The sequence below is a fragment of the Schistocerca piceifrons genome, chromosome 1 (genome assembly GCF_021461385.2).
Source record: "Schistocerca piceifrons isolate TAMUIC-IGC-003096 chromosome 1, iqSchPice1.1, whole genome shotgun sequence".
NCBI lineage: Eukaryota > Metazoa > Arthropoda > Insecta > Orthoptera > Acrididae > Schistocerca > Schistocerca piceifrons.
In genome coordinates, this window is record NC_060138.1 from 19,459,375 (window position 1) to 19,482,335 (window position 22,961).

The 22,961-nt window shown below is 39.0% G+C and overlaps 2 protein-coding genes across 5 annotated transcripts in view; one reads left to right on the top strand and one right to left on the bottom strand.

The window, feature by feature from the left end:
- LOC124737032 (NAD-dependent protein deacetylase sirtuin-1) overlaps positions 1-1,089 on the bottom strand; it is a 53,684-nt gene extending 52,595 nt beyond the window's left edge. For both annotated transcript variants that reach the window (XM_047248581.1, XM_047248580.1), the window contains exon 1: positions 919-1,089. In XM_047248581.1, the coding sequence (XP_047104537.1) occupies positions 919-1,066 (148 nt within the window). In that variant the 5' untranslated portion in view covers positions 1,067-1,089. The remainder of the gene's footprint in view (positions 1-918) is intronic.
- Positions 1,071-22,666, top strand: LOC124737307 (40S ribosomal protein S24). 3 transcript variants are annotated; one of them, XM_047248585.1, is made up of 6 exons: positions 1,071-1,159; positions 1,419-1,487; positions 1,683-1,892; positions 10,643-10,759; positions 22,368-22,442; positions 22,558-22,666. In XM_047248585.1, the coding sequence occupies exons 1-5, from the start codon at positions 1,157-1,159 to the stop codon at positions 22,377-22,379; spliced, it is 411 nt and encodes a 136-aa protein (XP_047104541.1). In that variant the 5' UTR covers positions 1,071-1,156; the 3' UTR covers positions 22,380-22,442; positions 22,558-22,666. The 3 variants fall into 3 exon arrangements, with proteins under 3 accessions (XP_047104541.1, XP_047104540.1, XP_047104542.1); XM_047248584.1 differs by having other exon boundaries at positions 1,112-1,313; XM_047248586.1 differs by lacking the exon at positions 22,368-22,442 and having other exon boundaries at positions 1,113-1,313.
- Positions 22,667-22,961: the final 295 nt, after the last annotated feature.

Below are 22,961 nucleotides of genomic sequence, written 5' to 3' on the forward strand. Positions count from 1 at the left end.
AAAATAATGGTTACATTTTTGTGCAATATAACATTGCACTTACTTTGACGTACAGTTACAAGTATCCCACAATACTGCGCAACCATCTATCTCTCTCGAAATCTCAGCACATTCTATCCAGTTTCTTAAGATATTTCAAGGGCATAAAGTGGATTGTATGGGTTGAAATTGGATAAATTACAACGTATTCGGGCTAATTTTGGAGAAGAATACTACTGATAGTTTCCGGAAGGCCAAAAACCTTTGCCGAGTCAGGTAATATTAATCTGATATTGACTATGGAGTGTCATTATATATACTTGCTTCAAACGAAAAAAGTAAATTTTTTTCTCTCGGTATTAACTGCAACATCGTCCATACATCATGTATGACAAGTGCTTTCTAACGTCAACAGCATTTTCCCGTGAAATAGTAGTACTAGACGCCATTGCTGTCGCTATACTCCATCTTAGAAATTGCAACTAACGTTGCTCAAATCACAAGTCATCGTCGTACTTCTGTCAATAAATTCTGCAAAATAAAGACTCCTTAGAAAATTAAATTTGTTAAACTGGTACGAGAGGCAGAAAAGAGACAGTTTATACTTATGCGACATAAAAGCTAAGAATCGATACACAAATCCATATCGAGTACATCACATTAGCCGAGATTGCACTGTCTTAACTTTCACAATAACATAACATTCGAACTTCGAGCATTAACATCCAGCATACCAGAATCACAATTCTACGAAAAACTGATAAGTAAATGCTATTTATGAAAATAAGTTGTATATTCGACTTTGTCCTGCGCCATTTTTGCTGTCATGGCAGCCCCGCCCACATAACATAACTTTACTGAAGAGCTTCACGCCTAAAGTCCGCCATCTTTGAGCACAAGTTTTACACGATTAATTGAAAATATTTATTATTTGCTTACCTGAGATTGAACTGCATATATCTTTCGTAGAGGCAGAATACCTCCCTAAGTCAATACCAGTGGTATAATTCGATAGCTGTTGAACGTGGTCAAGTTTTATTCGTTTTGAAGGAGAACAATATTCCTGTCCTTCCGAAACCAACGCCATTTTCAGCAGCTATGACGTAGTTTCCCTCTAGGAAGTAGAGGGCGCTTTGATCCTTTTGCTGGAGACAACGTGCTAGTGTATGAGGGCAGCATGGTATGCGCTTGTTGAAATTGTATATCCGTTGTAGGAAACTCCATCGTTCGTGTGTTTAATATTTTTTGTGTTCCTTTCTATTGACATATATTCGGAATTGCACTTTTAGTGTGCCGTTTCTACTTGCAGTTAAATTTACATTGTACCAATAATGGTAGGATATTCGTGAATTAAGTATTTTGCGAAACAATTACATTTCAAACATCAAGAGTGAAATTTGAACAGAGGATTCATCGATATTTGTACTTTTCTTTTGCAGAGTGAAGGAACAGCAACTATTCGAACAAGAAAGTTCATGACAAACAGGCTCTTATGCCGAAAGCAGATGGTAAGTAGAATAAAATTTCATTATGGAAATGTTTGGAGAGTTTTCACTTATTTGGCAAGTTGAAACGAATGCTCTTAAAATACCCTCTTGTTTATTTTATGCGTAGCCATTCAAAATCATGAATCTGTGCTCTTGTTTTGCCCTCAGACTACAGTGCACCAGTAACTTTTTTTTTCATTAACTTATTGCTTGCAGGTTGTAGATGTTTTGCATCCAGGGCAGCCGTCTGTGAAGAAAACTGACATAAGAGAAAAACTCGGTAAAATGTTTAAAGTTACACCAGATACAGTGTTTGTATTTGGATTTCGTACAGCATTTGGAGGTGGAAAATCAACTGGGTTCGCCTTGATTTATGATACGCTAGATTATGCCAAGAAGTTTGAACCGAAATACAGGTTACAGAGGGTAAGTCTTGCTTATTAGTATTTGTAGCTGTTTGGTTAGAATCTATCTAGGCTCTTGTATGTTCGAAACTCTGTTGACATAGTAATACGGAAAGATTGGAAGTAATTTTTATGCAGTGTACAATGTCTTTATCAATAATTGTCAGAATAATCGAAGTAATCTAATACTTAAGGACCGTAAAAATCTTAGCTTTGCATTAGAACGCATGATACTGACGTTTTTTAGTTAAAATTGTTCTGAAGGTTGTAGGCATTGACGATTTGGCTGGTGCTCAGTACCCACAGGTCATGCCTCGCATTCAAATGCTGGGAAAATACTTTGCAGCACTTAGTAAATAGTAGTGAACCCATTTTGAACATTTGTTTTCAAAATATGCAGTTTATTGTACTGTGTATATAATGAAAGTCACTGTTTTCCCCTGAGGCAGCATGCCTAGCCTGTGTATTATGTAGTTACTTCACCAGCAATTAGAAGATGCGAACACAGTGGTGATCTCATCATACCACATGAATTGCCAAATACTATAAATTTGAGACTAACTCATCCATTTCAACATGCAACATCTCCATTTCCAATCTTCTGAGTGGTGTGGGGGGGGGGGATGAGAAGCATAGGAAACTTGTCTATGCATACTGCTATAGGATATAGGGACAGAATCTAGCCACAAGGGAATTCAGTCATCCTCTTGTAACACTATAAAACTTAGATGCAGTTATAACAAATGTGTGAATATTGCATATACAGTTTGTGTGTGTGTGTGTCAGATTTACTTTGCGCAGTAATAGATAAGCTTACACATAGCCGTAAGGAAAGTTCTGGTAAATGTAGGGATAAAGGAAACCACTCAAGAGTAGAAGCATTTAGTCGATATGTGTGTGCAGGCAGAAATGATTTTTGTTCCCTTTGTTTTGTGCTGTGTGGTCTGCACATAACACAGTATATATGTGTTTGTTGTTGTGGTCTTCAGTCCTGAGACTGGTTTGATGCAGCTCTCCATGCTACTCTATCCTGTGCAAGCTTCATCATCTCCCAGTACCTACTGCAACCTACATCCTTCTGAATCTGCGTAGTGTATTCATCTCTTGGTCTCCCTCTACGATTTTTACTCTCCACGGTGCCCTCCAATGCTAAATTTGTGATCCCTCGATGCCTCAAAACATGTCCTACCAACCGATCCCTTTTTGTAGTCAAGTTGTGCCACAAACTTCTCTTCTCCCCAATCATATTCAATACCTCCTCATTAGTTACGTGATCTACCCACCTTATCTTCATCATTCTTCTGTAGCACCACATTTCGAAAGCTTCTATTCTCTTCTTGTCCAAACTAGTTATCGTCCATGTTTCACTTCCATACATGGCTACACTCCATACAAATACTTTCAGAAACGACTTCCTGACACTTAAATCTATACTCGATGTTAACAAATTTCTCTTCTTGAGAAGTTTTCCTTGCCATTGCCAGTCTACATTTCATATCCTCTCTACTTCGACCATCATCAGTTATTTTGCTCCCCAAATAGCAAAACTCCTTTACTGCTTTAAGTGTCTCATTTCCTAATCTAATTCCCTCAGCATAACCCGACTTAATTTGGCTACATTCCATTATCCTCGTTTAGCTTTTGTTGATGTTCATCTTATATCCTCCTTCCAAGACACTGTCCAATCCGTTCAACTGCTCTTCTAAGTCCTTCCTGACAGAATTACAATGTCATCGGCGAACCTCAAAGTTTTTACTTCTTCTCCATGAATTTTAATACCTACTCCGAATTTTTCTTTTGTTTCCTTTACTGCTTGCTCAATATAGATTGAATAACATTGGGGACAGGCTACAACCCTGTCTCACTCCCTTTCCAACCACTGCTTCCCTTTCTTGCCCCTCGACCCTTATAACTGCCATCTGGTTTTTGTACAAATTGTAAATAGCCTTTCGCTCCCTGTATTTTACCCCTGCCACTTTCAGAATTTGAAAGAGAGTATTCCAGTCAACATTGTCAAAAGCTTTCTCTAAGTCTACAAATGCTAGAAATGTAGGTTTGCCTTTTCTTAATCTTTTTTCTAAGTGTGTAAGTTGTCTCAAATTGAATATTATACCCGATAAAAACTTAGCTTGAGGGATATATACTTCAGTGAAATGGTAAAGTTTGTTTGATAGGGAACTTCATGGTGTGAAGTTTGTGAAGTATTGTTGTGATCTTCAGTCAAAGACTGCTCAACTAGTTACATGTTCCATAAAAAAAAAAGTGATAAACATTATGGTGAACATTTCAGCCGAATACAGAACACTCATTTAAAAATGTTAGTATAGAAAATACTTTATATTCATGTACTCCTCTGTTACGTAGCAGCAAAGGTGAAATGTCTTCAATCTGCATTGGAAACCACATTCGCTATCTGTCGAACCTTTAAGTTCTGTAGGTAGATTCAGTTCAGTAACAGCGTGTTTCACCCTCTTTCTGTGCCATAACTAGACTCATTAAAACATAGTTGTTGTCTTCAATCCAGAGACTGGTTTGATGCAGCTCTCCATGTTACTCTGTCCTGTGCAAGCTTATTCATCTCGAAATGATTACTGCAACCTACATCCTTCTGAATCTGTTCAGTGTATGCACGTCTTGGTCTCCCTCTATGATTTTTACACTCTGTACTTCCCTCCAGTACTAAATTGATGAACCCTTGATGCTTCAGAACATGTTCTACCAACCGATCCCTTCTTATAGTCAAGTTGTGGCACAAAGTCCTCTTCTCACCAATTCTACTCAGTACCTCCTCATTAGTTACATGATCTACGCATCTAATCTTCAGCATTCTTCTTTGCCACCATATTTCAAAAGCTTCTATTCTCTTCTTGTCTAAAGTATTTATCATCAATGTTTCACTTCAGTACAAATACTCTCAGAAATGACTTCCTGACACTTAAATCCATACTCAATGTTGGAAATTTTTCTTCTTCAGAAACGCTTTCCTTGCCATTGCCAGTCTACATTTTATATCCTCTTTACTTTGACCATCATCAGTTATTTTGCTCCCCAAATAGGAAGACTCCTTTACTACTTTAAGTGTCTCATTTCCTAATCTAATTCTCTAAGCATCACCCGACTTCATTCGACTACATTCCATTATCCTAATTTTGCTTTTGTTGATGTTCATCTTATATCCTCCTTTCGAGACGCTGTCCATTCCATTCAACTGCTCTTCCAGATACTTTGCTGTCTGACAGAATTACAATGTCATTGGCAAACCTCAAAAGTTTTTATTTCTTCTCCACAGATTTTAATTCCTACTCCATTTTTTTTTATTTTTTTATTTTATTTTATTTTTTCCTGCTTGCTCAATATACAGATTGAATAAGATCAGGGATAGGCTACAACCCTGTCTCCCTCCATTCCCAGCCACTGCTTCCCTTTCATACCCCTCGACTCTTATAGCTGCCATCTGGTTTCTGTACAAATTGTAAATAGCCTTTCGCTCCCTGTATTTGACCCCTGCCACCTTCAGAAATTGAAAGAGGGTATTCCAGTCAACCTTGTCAAAAGCTTTCTCTAAGTCTACAAATGCTATAAACAGAGGTTTACCTTTCCTTAATCTATCTTCTAAGATAAGTTGTAGGGTCAGTATTGCCTCATGTGCTCCAGCATTTTTATTGGTAGTTCGGTAATGTTCACACCTGGAAATACTTGCTTTTTGGGTTTGAGTTAATATATTCTTCTTGAAGTCTGAAGGTATTTCGCCTGTCTCATACATCTTGATCACCAGGTGGAAGAGTTTTGTCATGACTGGTTCTCCCAATGCTATTAGTAGCTGTAACGGTATGTTGTCTATTCTCGGGACCTTGCTTCGACTTAGGTCTTCCAGTGCTGTATCAAATTCTTTACGCAGTATCGTATGTCCCATCCAATCTTCATCTACATCCTCTTCCATTTCCGTAACATTGCCCTCAAGTACATCACCCTTGTATAGACCCTCTATATACTCCTTCCACCTTTCTGCCTTCCCTTTTTTGCTTAGAACTTGGTTTCCATCTGAGCTCTTGCTATTCATACAAGTGGTTCTCTTTTTCTCCAAAGGTCTCTTTAATTTTCCTATAGGTAATATCTATCTTACCCCAAGTGTGATATGCTCCTACATTCTTACATTTGTCCTCCGGCCATCCCTATTTAGCCATTTTGCACTTCCTGTTCTAATTTTTGAAATGTCTGTATGCCTTTTTGCCTGCTTCACTCACTCCATTTTTATATTTTCTCCTTTCATCAGTTAAATTCCGTATCTCTTCAGTTACACAATGATTTCTACTAGCCTTCATCTTTTTATCTACTTGATCCTCTGCTGCCTTCACTATTTCATCTCTCAAAGCTACCAGTCTTCTTCTACTGTATTCCTTCCCCATGTTCTTGTCAGTTGTTCCCTAATGCTCTCTCTGAATCACTCTGCAATCTCTGGTTCTTTAGGTCCAATCTCCTTAAATTCCCACCTTTTCCAGTTTCTTAAGTTTTAATTTACAGTTCATAACCAATAAATTGTGGTCAGTCCACATCTGCCCATGGAAATGTCTTTCAATTTAAAAACTGCTTCTTAAATCTGTCTCGCCATTACATAATCTATCTCAAACCTTCCAGTTTCTCCAGGCCTCTTCCACGTGTACAACCTTCTTTTGTGATTCTTAAACCAGGTGTGAGCTATGATTAATTCATGCAGTGTGCAAAATTCTACCAGGCGGCTTCCTCTTTCATTCCTTTCACCCGTTCCATATTCACCTACTACTTTCCCATCTCTTCCTTTTCCTAGTATCGAATTCCAGTCCCCATGACTATTAAATTTTCGTCTCCCTTCACTATCTGAATAATGTCTCTTATCTCATCGGACATTTCCTCAGACTCTTGCCATCTGCAGAGCTAGTTGGCATGTAAACTTGTACTACTGTTGTAGGTGTGGGCTTCGTGTCCATCTTGGCTACAATAATGCATTCACTATGCTGTTCGTAATAGCTTACCCGTGTTCCTATTCTTTTATTCATTATTAGACCTACTCCTGCATTACCCATATTTGATTTTGTATTTATAACCCTGTATTCATCTGACCAGAAGTCTTGTTCCTCCTGCCACCGACCTTTGCTAATTCCCACTAAATCTAACTTTAACCTACCCATTTCCCTTTTTTAAATTTTCTAACCTACTTATCCAATTAGGGGATCTGACATTCCACGCTATGATCCGTATGATGCCAGTTTTTTTCTCCCGATGACGCCGTCCTGAGTAGTCCCCGCCGGGAGATCCGAATGGGGGACTATTTTACCTCCTGAATATTTTACCCAGGAGGACGCCATCATTTAACCATACAGCAAAGCTGCGTGCCCTTGGAAAAAATTATGTCTGTAGTTCCCCCGTTTTGGTTCATGTTAAAAGGTCAGATCAGTCAATCATCCAGACTGTTGCCCCTGCAACTACTGAAAACCCTGCTGGCCCTCTTAAGGAACCACACGTTTCTGGCCTCTCAATAGATACGCATCTTTTGTGGTTGCACTTAAGGTACGAGTATCTATCGCTGAGGCACACAAGCCTCCCTACCAATGACAAGGTCCATGGTTCATGGGAGGAACATGTTGCATATCATTTCCCGGGTCGACAGAAGTGTCCGATCCCACGCGTTGGCTTTGACCCGTGACGTACGGGTGTTGTCGTGTGTGACATCATGACGGCGTGGAGTTTGGCTTGTGAGTGTGTGTGTGGCGTGTTTGTAGATGTCGTCGTGTTGTGGTTTGTTGTGCTCTCTGGTGGTATGTTCAGGGTTTTCGTGTGTGTGGTGTAATTGGTTCAGTTTGCTTTTGCTCGTCATCCAGAATTGTTAGTCGGCTGTGTTTGTAGTGGAATTCGTTTCAGTGAGTTGACGATTTTTTGTGAAGGTTAATTTGGTGTTGTTTGCTGTAGATCGAGTGGTAATTTTAGTAAAATTAATAGATTGTTGTTTTTTGTTCAGGAATGGATATGACGGATAAAAGTAACAGTGCGCAGGTCAAGGGAAGTGTTCGATCCCAATATGTGGCTGTGTATGTTGATATTGGTATCGGGAGATGTTTTTGTGTTATATAGGCCAAGGGAAGTGTTTGATCCTAATTTATGGGACAGGAGCTGCTGTTGAGCTATATAGGTCAAAGGAAGTGTCGGATTCCAGATGATATTGTGTTTAGTGGTATATGGGGAGTTTTGTGATGTCGCTTTTTCTCGTCGTTTCGTGTGGTTTTGTACGGGGGTGGATGTCTAAATTTGTTTATATTTAGTTTGCCCCCACCCAAAAACACCCCATTTCCCGCACTTGTCCCATTAGTGTCATTAGGCTTTTTCTGGAAAGTGTGTGTGTTTGTTTTTCGATGTATTTTCGTCCTCATAATGTGTACATACCGACTTTATACGTGCCATATTGGAATCGTGGTTTATGGTCATTTCTGCCATATTTGTGACATCATGGGTCAAAGCAGACGGGTGGTATCGGACGCTTCCGTATTTCCCATTTCCCGAATAGTGTTGTACTTGTTGGTTTATTTTATTTATCAAATGGTTTTCAATTACACGAAAGTATTGTCATGTCGGGTTGTAGACACTCACATAAAGCTTTCAGCCAGTCTTCATCAGTACAGAGAGATACTGCCAACTCCAGCATCTTGGGCCAGAATGTAACATCACATGGGATGCAAGCAACAATGTGGAGGAGAAGGGATAATAGTGTACAGGTCAGGTGGGGAGAGAGGTGAACACTGTCTGGTGACGTGTGCAAGGACTAGACTCAAACAGGTGCGGTGCCAGGAGGTTGTGGGGCAGAGAGCTAGGGGAAAGAGGAACAGAAAAGGAAAGGAGTGGGGAGAGACAGGCAGATATGTTGGCAGACGGCTGCAAGGAAACCGTGGGAGATGATAGAATACAGGGGGTGGAAAATGAGGGTGGAGAGTTTTGGGGCAGTATGTTACCGTAAGTTGAGGCCGAGATAATTACAGGAGTGGAAGTGGCCATCTGGACCCTTCCCTCCACCACCAACTTTCTGAACTGCACAGATGGGAGTTATCCTTACAACACATTCCCCAATATACAGTTCCCCTCCATTGAGAATGAGGGATGAACGTGACTAGTGGAATTTCAGTATCATAATGTGTTACGATTGGCCTATGCTTTCTGTGTGGGAGAGACGTGATGACCTTTTTGTCTGTTTCTTCCAAATACTCAAATCAGCATAATTGTCCTTTAGCTATCTACCAGATTGAAATGTTCCTGGATATTTGGTGTTGTACACAGACTGGAGATTGAATGTATCCATCCATTCATTTAGAATAGCTCCATTGCTGTCTTCTTCCTGATATCCACATATGTGAATCACATTCTTTTGGTGAATTTGGCCAACTGTTTTGTGGAGGTTTGTGAATTGTTTAGTGTAGTTGGGGAGTCTGTTAGAAGATGGCATAAGAGGCGTACAGTATGGCTGTCTGTATTTTTCCACCAGGAACTTTGAGGTTAGGACAACTCGTCCTTGGATTTTGTAGTCACACAGAATTTCCTGTACAATGCAGTTGTATATCCTGTAATTTCAAAATGATGAAAGAGGGGAAACTATATTAGCTGAAATAATGTTCTTGGGTGCCGGCATGAGGTATTTTTTTACAAAAATACCTTTGTTTAACAGCAGTGGAACGGTCACTTTTCATTCAAAACTGGATACTTACTGAGAGCATATTCAGACAGAACTGGGCCTAAAGGCATCATATCTGCCACTGGCGACTACCGCACAATTTAGATCTGCTGTTTGTGCAACTTTACTGTAAGCATTATTCATCAGGTTATTGAAATGACTACTTACTTGTGTTGTAGGTGTTGTAATATTGTTGTAAGAAAGTGTTTCTCACCAGTAGGGTTCTCGTAATAGCTGTAGTGGAAGAAGTTACTTTTATTAGTAAATATTTATTAAACCAAATTACTTGCTTTGCTTCGGAATGCCTGTAGTCTTCCCAACATATTGTGCACTGGTGTAACTGTCTTTCTCTCAGCATCTCGTGCTAGTGGCTACTTGAGCCAGTGTGGTAACTGAAATCTTATTCACTGGTCTGGTGTTCTACAGTGCTGGCTGAGCTTATTGAACACTACTGATATATACAGACATATAATATAATATGTAAATATGGAAAATAAGGAAATAAAATGTTACCTGAAAAAGAATGCTACCTTACATGGTGCTGACAATCTCTACAGCAAAAATTGACATCTGATGTTATGTCTTGATTATAAAGTAACGTATCAGCAAGCTGAAATCTGAAATATGTTGCAGTGCTGTATTGTTCATCATTTATGGGCCCAACCAGAACACATCCACATATATTTCCTCTTACATAAAGAACTGTGTCGTCCTAGGTGTGAGTCTCTACTTGTGACTTACTATTATGGGTACGGTCAATCTTGAATTAATTGTTAACAAATTCCATAAGTGAATAAATTATGAGCAGAAATGGTGTGTTGCTGATAGGCGCGCACACACAAAAAGAACAAAACTTGCTAGCTTTTGGACTAATCCTTTTGTGAGGTAGAGTAAAAAACACACATACACCATGTGGGAGTATGGAGATTTCTTTGGCACTTCAGTGTATATTACTGCAAAATGTGTGCTTGTCACGCCCATAAGCATGGAATGTCTCGAATGATAACACAAGATAATTGGATGTACAGTTAAGCTATAAAGTACTGCAACATTGGCTAATCTGTGTGAATTTAATTTTGCAGCATGGTTTGTATGAGAAACAAAAGGCAACAAGGAAGCAGCGCAAGGAAAGGAAAAACAGAATGAAGAAAGTACGTGGTACAAAGAAATCCAAAGTTGGTGCAGCATCAGGAAAGAAGGTATGAAGCTCATCCAAACTGTATTTTTAAGGCTTTCACATTAAATGCTTAAAATGTATTTGATTAAAGAAAAGTACTTTGCAGTCATAAAATGTTATCAGTTTTTCTAAAGAAAGCATTGTGATAACTTCAAAGTTCTCATCTGAGGCATTATGCTGCCAGTCTATCAATGCAAAACAGCCACCTGGCATCCATATTTGAACATGGAAACAAACTGTTTTCATTAAAACATCAGGTATTTGACAATGTCTACATTTCCTGCTGGGTTGGAAAGTACAATTGGGATGTGTAGACAGCTGACTCATGCCAGTACACGCATAGCAGAACAGGGTCTTTGTCATGTCAGTACTAACACTTCATCATTAAAATCCTATGTTGAAACAGGAGCCTATGACTGAACACAGACTTGAATGGATCTGTGGCCATATGGGTTGTTAGCCTAGTTTGAAGGTGCAGCCCAGTATGTTCCAATGTTTCCTTTGCCTCTGCTTAAAGTATGTATTCCTTAATATTCTCAGAATCTTACAGATGTCATCACCAAATATTCCTTTTACCACATATTGGAGACTTCAAACACTTATTTGGAATACATCCCCCCCCAATCAGTCTACTGACTGGTTTGATGTGGCCTGCCACGAATTCCTTTCCTGTGCTAACCTCTTCATCTCAGAGAGAGTAGCACTTGCAACCTACGTCCTCAATTATTTGCTTAACGTATTCCAATCTCTGTCTTCCTCTACAGTTTTTGCCCTCTACAGCTCCCTCTAGTACCATGGAAGTCATTTCCTCATGTCTTAGCAGATGTCCTATCATCCTGTCCCTTCTCCTTGTCAGCGTTTTCCACATATTCCTTTCCTCTCCGGTTCTGCGTAGAACCTCCTCATTCCTTACCTTATCAGTCCACCTAATTTTCAACATTCATCTATAGCACCACATCTCAAATGCTTAGATTCTCTTCTGTTCCGGTTTTCCCACAGTCCATGTTTCACTACCATACATTGCTGTACTCCAGACGTACATCCTCAGAAATTTCTTCCTCAAATTAAGGCCAGTATTTGATATTAGTAGACTTGTCTTGGCCAGAAATGCCTTTTTTGCCATAGCGAGTCTGCTTTTGATGTCCTCCTTGCTCCGTCCGTCATTGGTTATTTTACTGCCTACATAGCAGAATTCCTTAACTTCATTGACTTCATGACCATCAATCCTGATGTTAAGTTTCTCGCTGTTCTCATTTCTACTACTTCTCATTACCTTCGTCTTTCTCCGATTTACTCTCAAACCATACTGTGTACTCATGAGACTGTTCATTCCGTCCAGCAGATCGTTTAATTCTTTTTCTCTTTCACTCAGGATAGCAATGTCATCAGCGAATCGTATCATTGATATCCTTTCACCTTGTATTTTAATTCCACTCCTGAACCTTTCTTTTATTTCCATCATTGCTTCCTCGATGTACAGATTGAAGAGTAGGGGCGAAAGGCTACAGCCTTGTCTTACACCCTTCTTAATACGAGCACTTCGTTCTCGATCGTCCACTCTTATTATTCCCTCTTGGTTGTTGTACATATTGTATATGACCCGTCTCTCCCTATAGCTTACCCCTACTTTTTTCAGAATCTAGAACAGCTTGCACCATTTTATATTGTCGAACGCTTTTTCCAGGTCGACAAATCCTATGAAAGTGTCTTGATTTTTCTTTAGCCTTGCTTCCATTATTAGCCGTAACGTCAGAATTGCCTCTCTTGTCTCTTTACTTTTCCTAAAGCCAAACTGATCGTCACCTAGCACATTCTCAATTTTCTTTTCCATTCTTCTGTATATTGTTCTTGTTAGCAGCTTCGATGCATGAACTGTTAAGCTGATTGTGCGATAATTCTCGCACTTGTCAGCTCTTGCTGTCTTCGGAATTGTGTGGATGATGCTTTTCTGAAAGTCAGATAGTATATCGCCAGACTCATATATCCTACACAAAGTCCGATTCTAGTACTGGATCCCCTGTCTCTTCTAAATCGACTCCTGTTTCTTCTTCTATCACATGAGACAAATCTTCACCCTCAAAGAGGCTTTCAACGTATTCTTTCCACCTGTCTGTTCTCTCTTCTGCTTTTAACAGTGGAATTCCCGTTGCACTCTTAATGTTACCCCCGTTGCTTTTAATGTCACCAAAGGTTGTTTTGACTTTTCTGTATGCTGAGTCAGTCCTTCAGACATTCATATCTTTTTCGATGTCTTCACATTTTTCCTGCAGCCATTTCGTCTTAGCTCCCCTGCATTTCCTATTTATTTCATTCCTCAGCGACTTTCCTGATTTTTCCGGAACATGTTTGTACTTCCTCCTTTCATCAATCAGTGAAGTATTTCTTCTGTTACGCAGGGTTTCTTCACAGCTACCTTCTTTGTACCTATGTTTTCCTTCCCAACTTCTGTGATGTCCCTTTTTAGAGATGTCCATTCCTCTTGAACTGTACTGCCTACTGCGCTATTCCTTATTGCTGTATCTGTAGCGTTAGAGAACTTCAAATGTATCTCATCATTCCTTAGTACTTCCGTATCCCACTTCTTTGCGTATTGATTCTTCCTGATTAATGTCTTGAACTTCAGCCTACTCTTCATCACTACTATATTGTGATCTGAGTCTATATCTGCTCCTGGGTACGCCTTACAATCCAGTATCTGATTTCGGAATCTCTGTCTGACCATGATGTAATCTAATTGAAATCTTCCCGTATCTCCCGGCCTTTTCCAAGCATACCTCCTCCTCTTGTGATTCTTGAACAGGGTATTCGCTATTACCAGCTGAAACTTGTTACAGAACTCAATTAGTCTTTCTCCTCTTCCATTCCTTGTCCCAAGCCCATATTCTCCTGTAACCTTTTCTTCTACTCCTTCCCCTACAACTGCATTCTAGTCACCCATGACTATTAGATTTTCGTCCCCCTTTACATACTGCATTACCCTTTCAATATCCTCATACACTTTCTCTATCTGTTCATCTTCAGCTTGCGACGTTGGCATGTATACCTGAACTATCGTTGTCGGTGTTGGTCTGCTGTCGATTCTGATTAGAACAACCCGGTCACTGAACTGTTCACAGTAACACGCCCTCTGCCCAACCTTCCTATTCATAACGAATCCTACACCTGTTATAACATTTTCTGCTGCTGTCGATATTACCCGATACTCATCTGACCAGAAATCCTTGTCTTCCTTCCACTTCACTTCACTGACGCCTACTATATCTAGATTGAGCCTTTGCATTTCCCTTTTCAGATTTTCTAGTTTCCCTACGACGTTGAAGCTTCTGACATTCCACGCCCCGACTCGTAGAACGTTATCCTTTCGTTGATTATTCAATCTTTTTCTCATGGTAACCTCCCCCTTGGCAGTCCCCTCCCGGAGATCCGAATGGGGGACTATTCCGGAATCTTTTGCCAATGGAGAGGTCATCAGGACACTTCTTCAATTACAGGCCACATGTCCTGTGGATACACGTTGCGTGTCTTTAATGCAGTGGTTTCCATTGCCTTCTGCATCCTCATGTCGTTGATCATTGCTGATTCTTTCGCCTTTAGGGGCAATTTCCCACCCCTAGGACAAGAATGTGCCCTGAACCTCTATCCGCTCCTCCGCCCTCTTGGACAAGGCCGTTGGCAGAACGAGGCTGACTTCTTATGCCGGAAGTCTTCGGCTGCCAATGCTGATTACTTATCAAAATTTAGGCAGTGGCGGGGATCGAACAAAGGACCGAAGACGTTTTGATTATGAATCAAAGACGCTACCCCTAGACCACGGGTATTTCACCTTGGAATACATGTGAAAGTTTTATTGATGAATGTAACCCACAACATTTTTCACCAATAAATTGTACAAAAATGACACAGTTTTAAGAGTTCGTTCATGTGGTGCGTCAACTAAACTGTATATTTTTGTAGGATGCAGGTAAATATGAAAACCACCAAATACACCACTTTAGCTCCACAAACATGTAACTAACAGTTTGGTTCCAACACCCAGTTACAGTACAGGAGCCAAGACATCATGTAAGTTTGTTTCTACCAGTAAAACTGAACAATGAGTTTATTTGATTTTCACTATTTCGTGGATTAAGTTTGTAATGGTAGCCAGATGTGTAATGTCTAGGTTAGGTTGAAGGGCAGTTTGGTTGCAGTTTTCGTATACGGGTGTACTGTGAATATTTGTTGTTTAATTAATGCACCACATGAAAGATCTTAAAAATGGGGCATGTTTGATATGATTTGTTGTGCAAAATTGTTGGGAAATGTGTTGTGGGTGACTGAAGCTTAGTAGAATGGAATTTCACTACTGGAAGTAGGGCTGGTTTTTTTTATGTCACATCTAGAGTTGTGTTGTTTACACAGGAACTAAACTGTCATCCTAACCTTTCTGTTTAGCATTATGTTGCTAAAAGCAGCAGATTTCATGAAGTTTCAGTGATGGCCCTTTATTATTGCTTTAAAGTGTCTTAGGTGATAATATTTGCAACAGTATTGTTATTTATACAAATTATGTTCAGAATTCATTTGAAACTGCTCCACACTAATCAGAAATGAATGTTATCACTTTCAGTGAGCTAGCTGCAGGTGCACTTTAAATTGTGAAGATTCTGCATGTTCACTAACTAAACTCAAGAGTACTCTACACATTTGTAATTCCCTGTAGAGCATTAAGTTACTGATATTTCAGATTATTTGTTCTGCTTGAATAATGTTGTTGTTTGTGGGTGTTCAGCAGGGTTGTAGATTCCATTTTTATGCACAGTATGTAGAAAGCTGATGAGATAAGTGTAGTTTAAATTGAAACCTTTGTGCCGGCTTACTATATTAATAAAAGAAGTTGGAAAACTTATAAACTATAGCAGAGGTTTACTCAGTTTATTAAGATCTCACCTGTCATCTGAGTGACTAGAGCTGGAAATGCTGTGTCTGTGGAAACATGAACATCAGCCAGCAGCCACTGAAGGAGGTTAGGCACGTTTGTCACAATTCCTGGAAGTCGGAATTTCAAACCTATCAGGGAAATACCGAGGAGGGGGGCGGCCTTTTGGCAAATCTCGTTTTTTTGGCTCAACTGTGAAACTGTTTGTTTACAGAGGCATTAAGTGTTGTCACTGTCTGGGCGAGGTGGAGTGGCTATTGGGTGTCATACACTTTTTCCCTACTCAATCGTTCCTGTTGCTTCTTCCCTCCCCACCACTCACTTCAGCTTGCAGTCAGTATCAGGAAGGTTTGAGGAATGGTTTTTTGGATCTCGGGGTATTTGCCCAAGTTGCCTGTTGCACAGATTGATCACTGGGTCTCACTCCAAAATGCAGAGGGTGTCTTGAGACTATGGACATGAATAGCTGGGCTACACGAGTGGATTTCTGAGCAGTTCAGTTCACTGGTATCTCTGACTGATCAGGCTGCTAATCTGAGGCCAGTTGTTTCCTGCTAATATGCAGGCTGTGCCCATCGGATCTAGTCTCTCCAGTCCATCCACAGGGTAGATCTAATCATTTGTGGAGTACATCGTTGAACTTTCTGATTATCTGCAAACCCGTGGACTTTGTGATCAAAATGTGCCCAAACCACCACCTAAAGACGCTCGTGAAGTATAGCTTTTGTTGATACCTAAGCTTTTCAGATTCAGGAGTGATAAATAGCAGCTCAAGAACTAGAAACAGTAGAATCTCAAGTGCCTTGCAGAAATTAATTTTGCAGAATTGAATGAGTGGTAAGGACTGTGACAAAGTTGAGAAAGAATGTGCAACTTCTTGCTAAGCAGGGATTTTGTGATCTCCGTGCATGCTACAAGGGAAGTGAGACTAGAATCAGTTGCTTTTGAAGTGACTTTTTGGATGGTGACATCTGTATAACTTCCTGTAAAAGATTCTCAGTGTTAACCATGATCAAGCCATCGTAGAGCAAGGTTTTTCCATTAATAGTGTATGATAGTCAACCAAGAAACAGAAGTCATTGGTTATATATAAAAACAAAGATGAGATGACTTACCGAACGAAAGCGCTGGCAGGTCGATACACACAAACAAACACAAACATACACACGAAATTCAAGCTTTCGCAACAAACTGTTGCCTCATCAGGAAAGAGGGAAGGAGAGGGGAAGACGAAAGGAAGTGGGTTTTAAGGGAGAAGGTAAGGAGTCATTCCAATCCCGGGAGCGGAAAGACTTACCTCAGGGGGAAAAAAGGACAGGTATACACTCGCACACACGCACATATCCATCCACACATACAGTGGATAAGGACAGGTATACACTCGCACACACGCACATATCCATCCAATGTATGTGTGGATGGATATGTGCGTGTGTGCGAGTGTATACCTGTCCTTTTTTCCCCCTAAGGTAAGTCTTTCCGCTCCCGGGATTGGAATGACTCCTTACCCTCTCCCTTAAAACCCACTTCCTTTCGTCTTTCCCTCTCCTTCCCTCTTTCCTGATGAGGCAACAGTTTGTTGCGAAAGCTTGAATTTCGTGTGTATGTTTGTGTTTGTTTGTGTGTCTATCGACCTGCCAGCGCTTTCGTTCGGTAAGTCACCTCATCTTTGTTTTTATATATAATTTTTCCCACGAGGAATGTTTCCCTCTATTATATTGAAGTCATTGGTTAGCTATACGTCAAGTATATGACAAAATTGGTGAGGCCTCAAAACAGAAGCAGTGGGAAGAATATGAAGGAACCGAGAGAGCTAGGTTGAAGAGGTCCATTGACCAGCAAGTTAATGAACTGAACACCAAAAAGTCATGACTACTCACCAAGTGGGCCACTGAACTGAGTGGACTTTTGTGAGATTGCTGCTGTTATGAAGGAATTGTCTGGTTTTTGTTGATTGATTTTAATTGTTTGACAAAAGACTGAATATTGGCTGAAAAAATGTCACCATACATACCCAAGTGCTGCTGTTCAAATTTCTGAAATTTTAATGGTTTGTTGTACAAAATATTCCTGTTTTTTTCTTAACTGGTCTGGTGCAGAAAGTGTGGGAGAAGGAGAAAAAGCCTACTGTTAATTGAATGAGTCAACTTATTACTAAACATGTAAATCCTTTATCTAATTTACACAAATAACCTGTTTACTTACCGATCAGATATCAAATGTTTTCAGGGGAAATGTGCTAAAACTGTGGGAATCAGGGAATTTCACTTGGGAAACTTCTAGCAACCTTATTAGGTCAGTTGTCAAAATACTATGCATAAAAATGGAATGAACTGCACTGAACATCTGAAATCATTGTGTTAGTACTGTGTGGTCAGTAATTTCTGGTTACTGATTTTGTTATCTGACAGTATATCGGCATTGAAATAGTAGTACTCTGTACTGTAAAGTCAGCTGTGCACAAGAAGCAGTTATAAGTTTTGTCTGCTGAGCTGACTGGTGTTCACCATAGGGCAGGCTACCACCACTAATGCTAATGGTATCATACATAGTTTCATGCCCTATTTTAACTACCAAAGTACATGGAAATCCTGATGTATGTGGTTTTAAGTGGGACTTTTCTTATGCCTTCAAACATATTAAAAACTAAAAAAATCTGACTGCAGTGGGAAAAAGAGTGGTTTTAGTTTCGAAACTGATGTAGGTATGGCTGCACTACAGATCTTTGTCACAGCCTACATTTAAAACAAAAGCTAGTTTTTATTGCACTTTTCAACTGAACTTGTCTTCCGATCTATCACAAATTTTGAGCTTATGATGTCACTCTGGAAATATTTTAAGTGCACTGTTGCTGATGACATTACTTTGTTGCCCTGCAGTTATTACACAGATTAGATTAGATTAATACTAGTTCCATGGATCATGAATACGATATTTCGTAATGATGTGGAACGAGTCGAATTTTCCAATACATCACATAATTAGGTTAATTCAACAACATACTTAAGTTAATATAACAACTTTATTTTTTTGTTTTTTTCTCTTTATTTTTTATTTTTATTTTTTTATACTTTTGTTTTGTTTTTTTGTTTTTTTTTTCGTTTTTTTCTTAATTTATATCTAAAAATTCCTCTATGGAGTAGAAGGAGTTGTCATTCAGAAATTCTTTTAATTTCTTCTTAAATACTTGTTGGTTATCTGTCAGACTTTTGATACTATTTGGTAAGTGACCAAAGGCTTTAGTGCCAGTATAATTCACCCCTTTCTGTGCCAAAGTTAGATTTAATCTTGAATAGTGAAGATCGTCCTTTCTCCTAGTATTGTAGTTATGCACACTGCTATTACTTTTGAATTGGGTTTGGTTGTTAATAACAAATTTCATAAGAGAGTATATATACTGAGAAGCTACTGTGAATATCCCTAGATCCTTAAATAAATGTCTGCAGGATGATCTTGGGTGGACTCCAGCTATTATTCTGATTACACGCTTTTGTGCAATAAATACTTTATTCCTCAGTGATGAATTACCCCGAAAGATGAATGGCAAGTCATTAATATATAATAATAACAACAAAGGACCCAAGACTGACCCTTGTGGAACCCCATTCTTGATAGTTCCCCAGTTTGAGGAATGTGCTGATCTTTGCATGTTACGAGAACTACTTATTTCAACTTTCTGCACTATTCCAGTTAGGTACGAATTAAACCATTTGTGCACTGTCCCACTCATGCCACAATACTTGAGCTTGTCTAGCAGAATTTCATGATTTACACAATCAAAAGCCTTTGAGAGATCACAAAAAATCCCAATGGGTGGTGTTCGGTTATTCAGATCATTCAAAATTTGACTGGTGAAAGCATATATGGCATTTTCTGTTGAAAAACCTTTCTGGAAACCAAACTGACATTTTTGTTAGTACTTCATTCTTACAGATATGTGAAGCTACTCTTGAATACATTACTTTCTCAAAAATTTTGGATAAAGCTGTTAGAAGGGAGATTGGACGGTAATTGTTGACATCAGATCTATCCCCCTTTTTATGCAAAGGTATAACAATAGCATATTTCAGTCTATCAGGGAAAATGCCCTGTTCCAGAGAGCTATTACACAGGTGGCTGAGAATCTTACTTATCTGTTGAGAACAAGCTTTTAGTATTTTGCTGGAAATGCCATCAATTCCATGTGAGTTTTTGCTTTTAAGAAAGTTTATTATTTTCCTAATTTCAGAGGGAGAAGTGGGTGAGATTTCAATTGTATCAAATTGCATAGGTATGGCCTCTTCCATTAACAGCCTAGCATCTTCTAATGAACACCTGGATCCTACTATATCCACAACATTTAGAAAATGATTATTAAAAATATTTTCAACTTCTGACTTTTTGTTCGTAAAGCTTTCATTCAATTTGATGGTAATACTGTCTTCCTCTGCTCTTGGTTGACCTGTTTCTCTTTTAACAATATTCCAAATTATTTTAATTTTATTATCAGAGTTGCTGATTTCAGACATGATACACATACTCCTGGATTTTTTAATAATTTTTCTTAATATAACACAGTAGTTTTTATAATTTTTGATAGTTTCTGGGTCACTACTCTTTCTTGCTGTCAGATACATTTCCCTTTTCCGGTTACAAGATATTTTTATACCCTTAGTAACCCATGGTTTGTTACAAGGTTTCTTACGAGTATATTTAACTATTTTCTTGGGGAAGCAGTTTTCAAATGCATTTACAAAAATGTCATGAAATAAATTATATTTTGAATTGGCATCAGGTTCACGGTACACCTTATCCCAGTCTAACTGCTGTAGGCTTTCCCTGAAATTTGCAATTGTTAAATCGTTGACTGAACGTACTACTTTGGAGGACTGTTTAGTATTGCTGAATGGAGCTATGTCATATATTGTAACTAGCTGTGCACCATGATCAGAAAGACCATTCTCAACAGGCTGAGCATTTACGTGGTTAAACTTATCTTGGTCTATAAAGAAGTTATCTATCAGTGAGCTGCTATCCTTTACCACCCGAGTAGGAAAATCAATAACGGGTGTCAAATTGAAAGAACCAATTGTGGTTGGAAACATCACTGGAAGTCTGAGTATATTTATATCACAAAATCAAAAATTATTTGAATAGGCTTATTCCACAGAATCCATGTCAGTGCACATTCAGTTAAAACAATGTTTCTTCAACCAACATTCCATGTACTTCTCTCTTTCCTCCTGCAGTACTATTTTGCTCCATTTTCACTTCACGTATTTCCCTGACACAAACCTATTGAAATCCTTCCCACAATCAGATTTTTGTATTGCAGTTATTAGTAATATTAAGTCAACATTTCTTTGTGCAATCACATTTATGACTTATTAATTTTCTGGTGTTAATTTTCTCACAAGTTGTATACGTCACAGTATTTTTTTATTTCTGTATGTTACACAGTTGCTTGTGGGCCCACATTGTTTACACTTCATATCACATTGTGTAGGAGTGTGCCCTTGTCTGTTCTCAGACAACTGTATTCAGTTTCTGTTCCAGTTTGCTACGTCTTTTTGATAGACATGGCCATTTGTTAAATTAGTATGTTACTTTGATATTGATGGTGTGTTATCTGTAAGTAATTAATTCTTAAGGGATTGGTATGGCATGTTTTGATGATTGCAATGCTGCAGAAAACTGCAATATTTCACTAATATCGGAGAATGCTAATTTCCAATTTTACATTCTGTTGCTCTTAAAATTCAGTGAAGACATTTACAAAAACTTGCAGGTGTCTTTACACTTTTCGCTCTCTAATGTAGTTCAACAGTAATACATAGGCAATAAATTTGATTTTTTTTTTTTGTGGGGGTGGGGGGGTGTTGCTTGGAGTGGAGGAATAGGTAGAAATTTACCTGTTTACACTTAGGGCCAGCCTTAGTTAGCTGTACTGTTCGTGGAAGTATTTAGTAATTTGCAGCAACCAGATTTGTTTCAACTACATACAGTCTCCATGCCAGAAATTCTTATGTAGAAACATTGGTGAATGTTTGTCATATGTTGCATGCCCTGGAGTAGCAGTGAATGTTTGAGTCAGGAACTACTTAAATCTCCTTACAGTGCTAAGAAGGAACATGTTAGTTAGTCTTGGTTTCCTTCTAATTGGTTGGGGGGGGGGGGGGGGGCAGTCAGGTGAAAGATAAGAGGGAAGCAATTGCATACCATCTTCAGTCGGACCATGGCTAATACAGCACTGGCATTCATACCGATCTTCAGGTTGATGATGACTTTACCTTTAGCAAGAACATCTCTGTACAGTATAGATTTCGTTAGGTTCAGCAAGTAGATTGTAAGATATCTATGTTCCTGCTATACTGTGAAAATGTTCTCAAATACATGTCATTTGTTATACGATTCTATATAGGGATTTTTTTTTAGAGGTTATGCTTAATTTTTGTAAGATATTGTGCTCTCACCTAAATATTAAACGAACTTCAAACTTTCTCAGATAACCTTTGTTGCACAGAAGAATTTGTCTTGGTTTGTTGTTAATTGCAATGAAACAGTACTAACTATTCTCCCCTCCCTCTGTGTTCTAAGAAATAGAGGTTTCTTCCATCATGAGCATGGTTATGCATGCAAAAGTGTGCAGTAGAAACCCAAACTGGAGTGTGCTGAAGACTAACCAACACATTTTCAGATGTTTCTACTGTTGTATATCTATATTGTTTTGCAGGGGAAAAAGTAAAGCTTTCATCTTTGTTGAGGTGTCTGTATCAGAAGATTGCCGTTTTATTGATTTGATTACAAGGTATTAAACTTACATGGTATAGGGTGTGTGCTGAATTTAGTAATTTGCATTTCTTTGGATAATACTATTAGCAGCTATGCTAAATACTTACTGATATATAACTTTTCTTTTTCAGTAATTGAAATGGTGCTGTCCTTCCGTGTCATCAGAATTGGAATGAGAATGATGTATGGATGTAAAAAAAAAATTGTGAAATAAAGTTGTGAGTTTTTATAATTCGTGAATATTCATGGTATGTTTTCTTCCATATTCTGGTTGGGGAAAGGAGAGTGCTTATGTCGTCCCATGTAGAAAATGTCATTCTCCTAAACTCCAATGGAGATTCCAGGATGTAAAAGGATAGATTGCTACTCACCATGTAGAGGAGACAGTCAGTCACATTACAGGAGCTGCCCCCCCCCCCCCCCCCCACCACACACACACACACACACACACACACACACACACACACACACGGCTCTGTGGTCAGACTGGGTAGTTGCTGCCAACACTTTGACCGTCTGGTCTGACGGGTGCGTG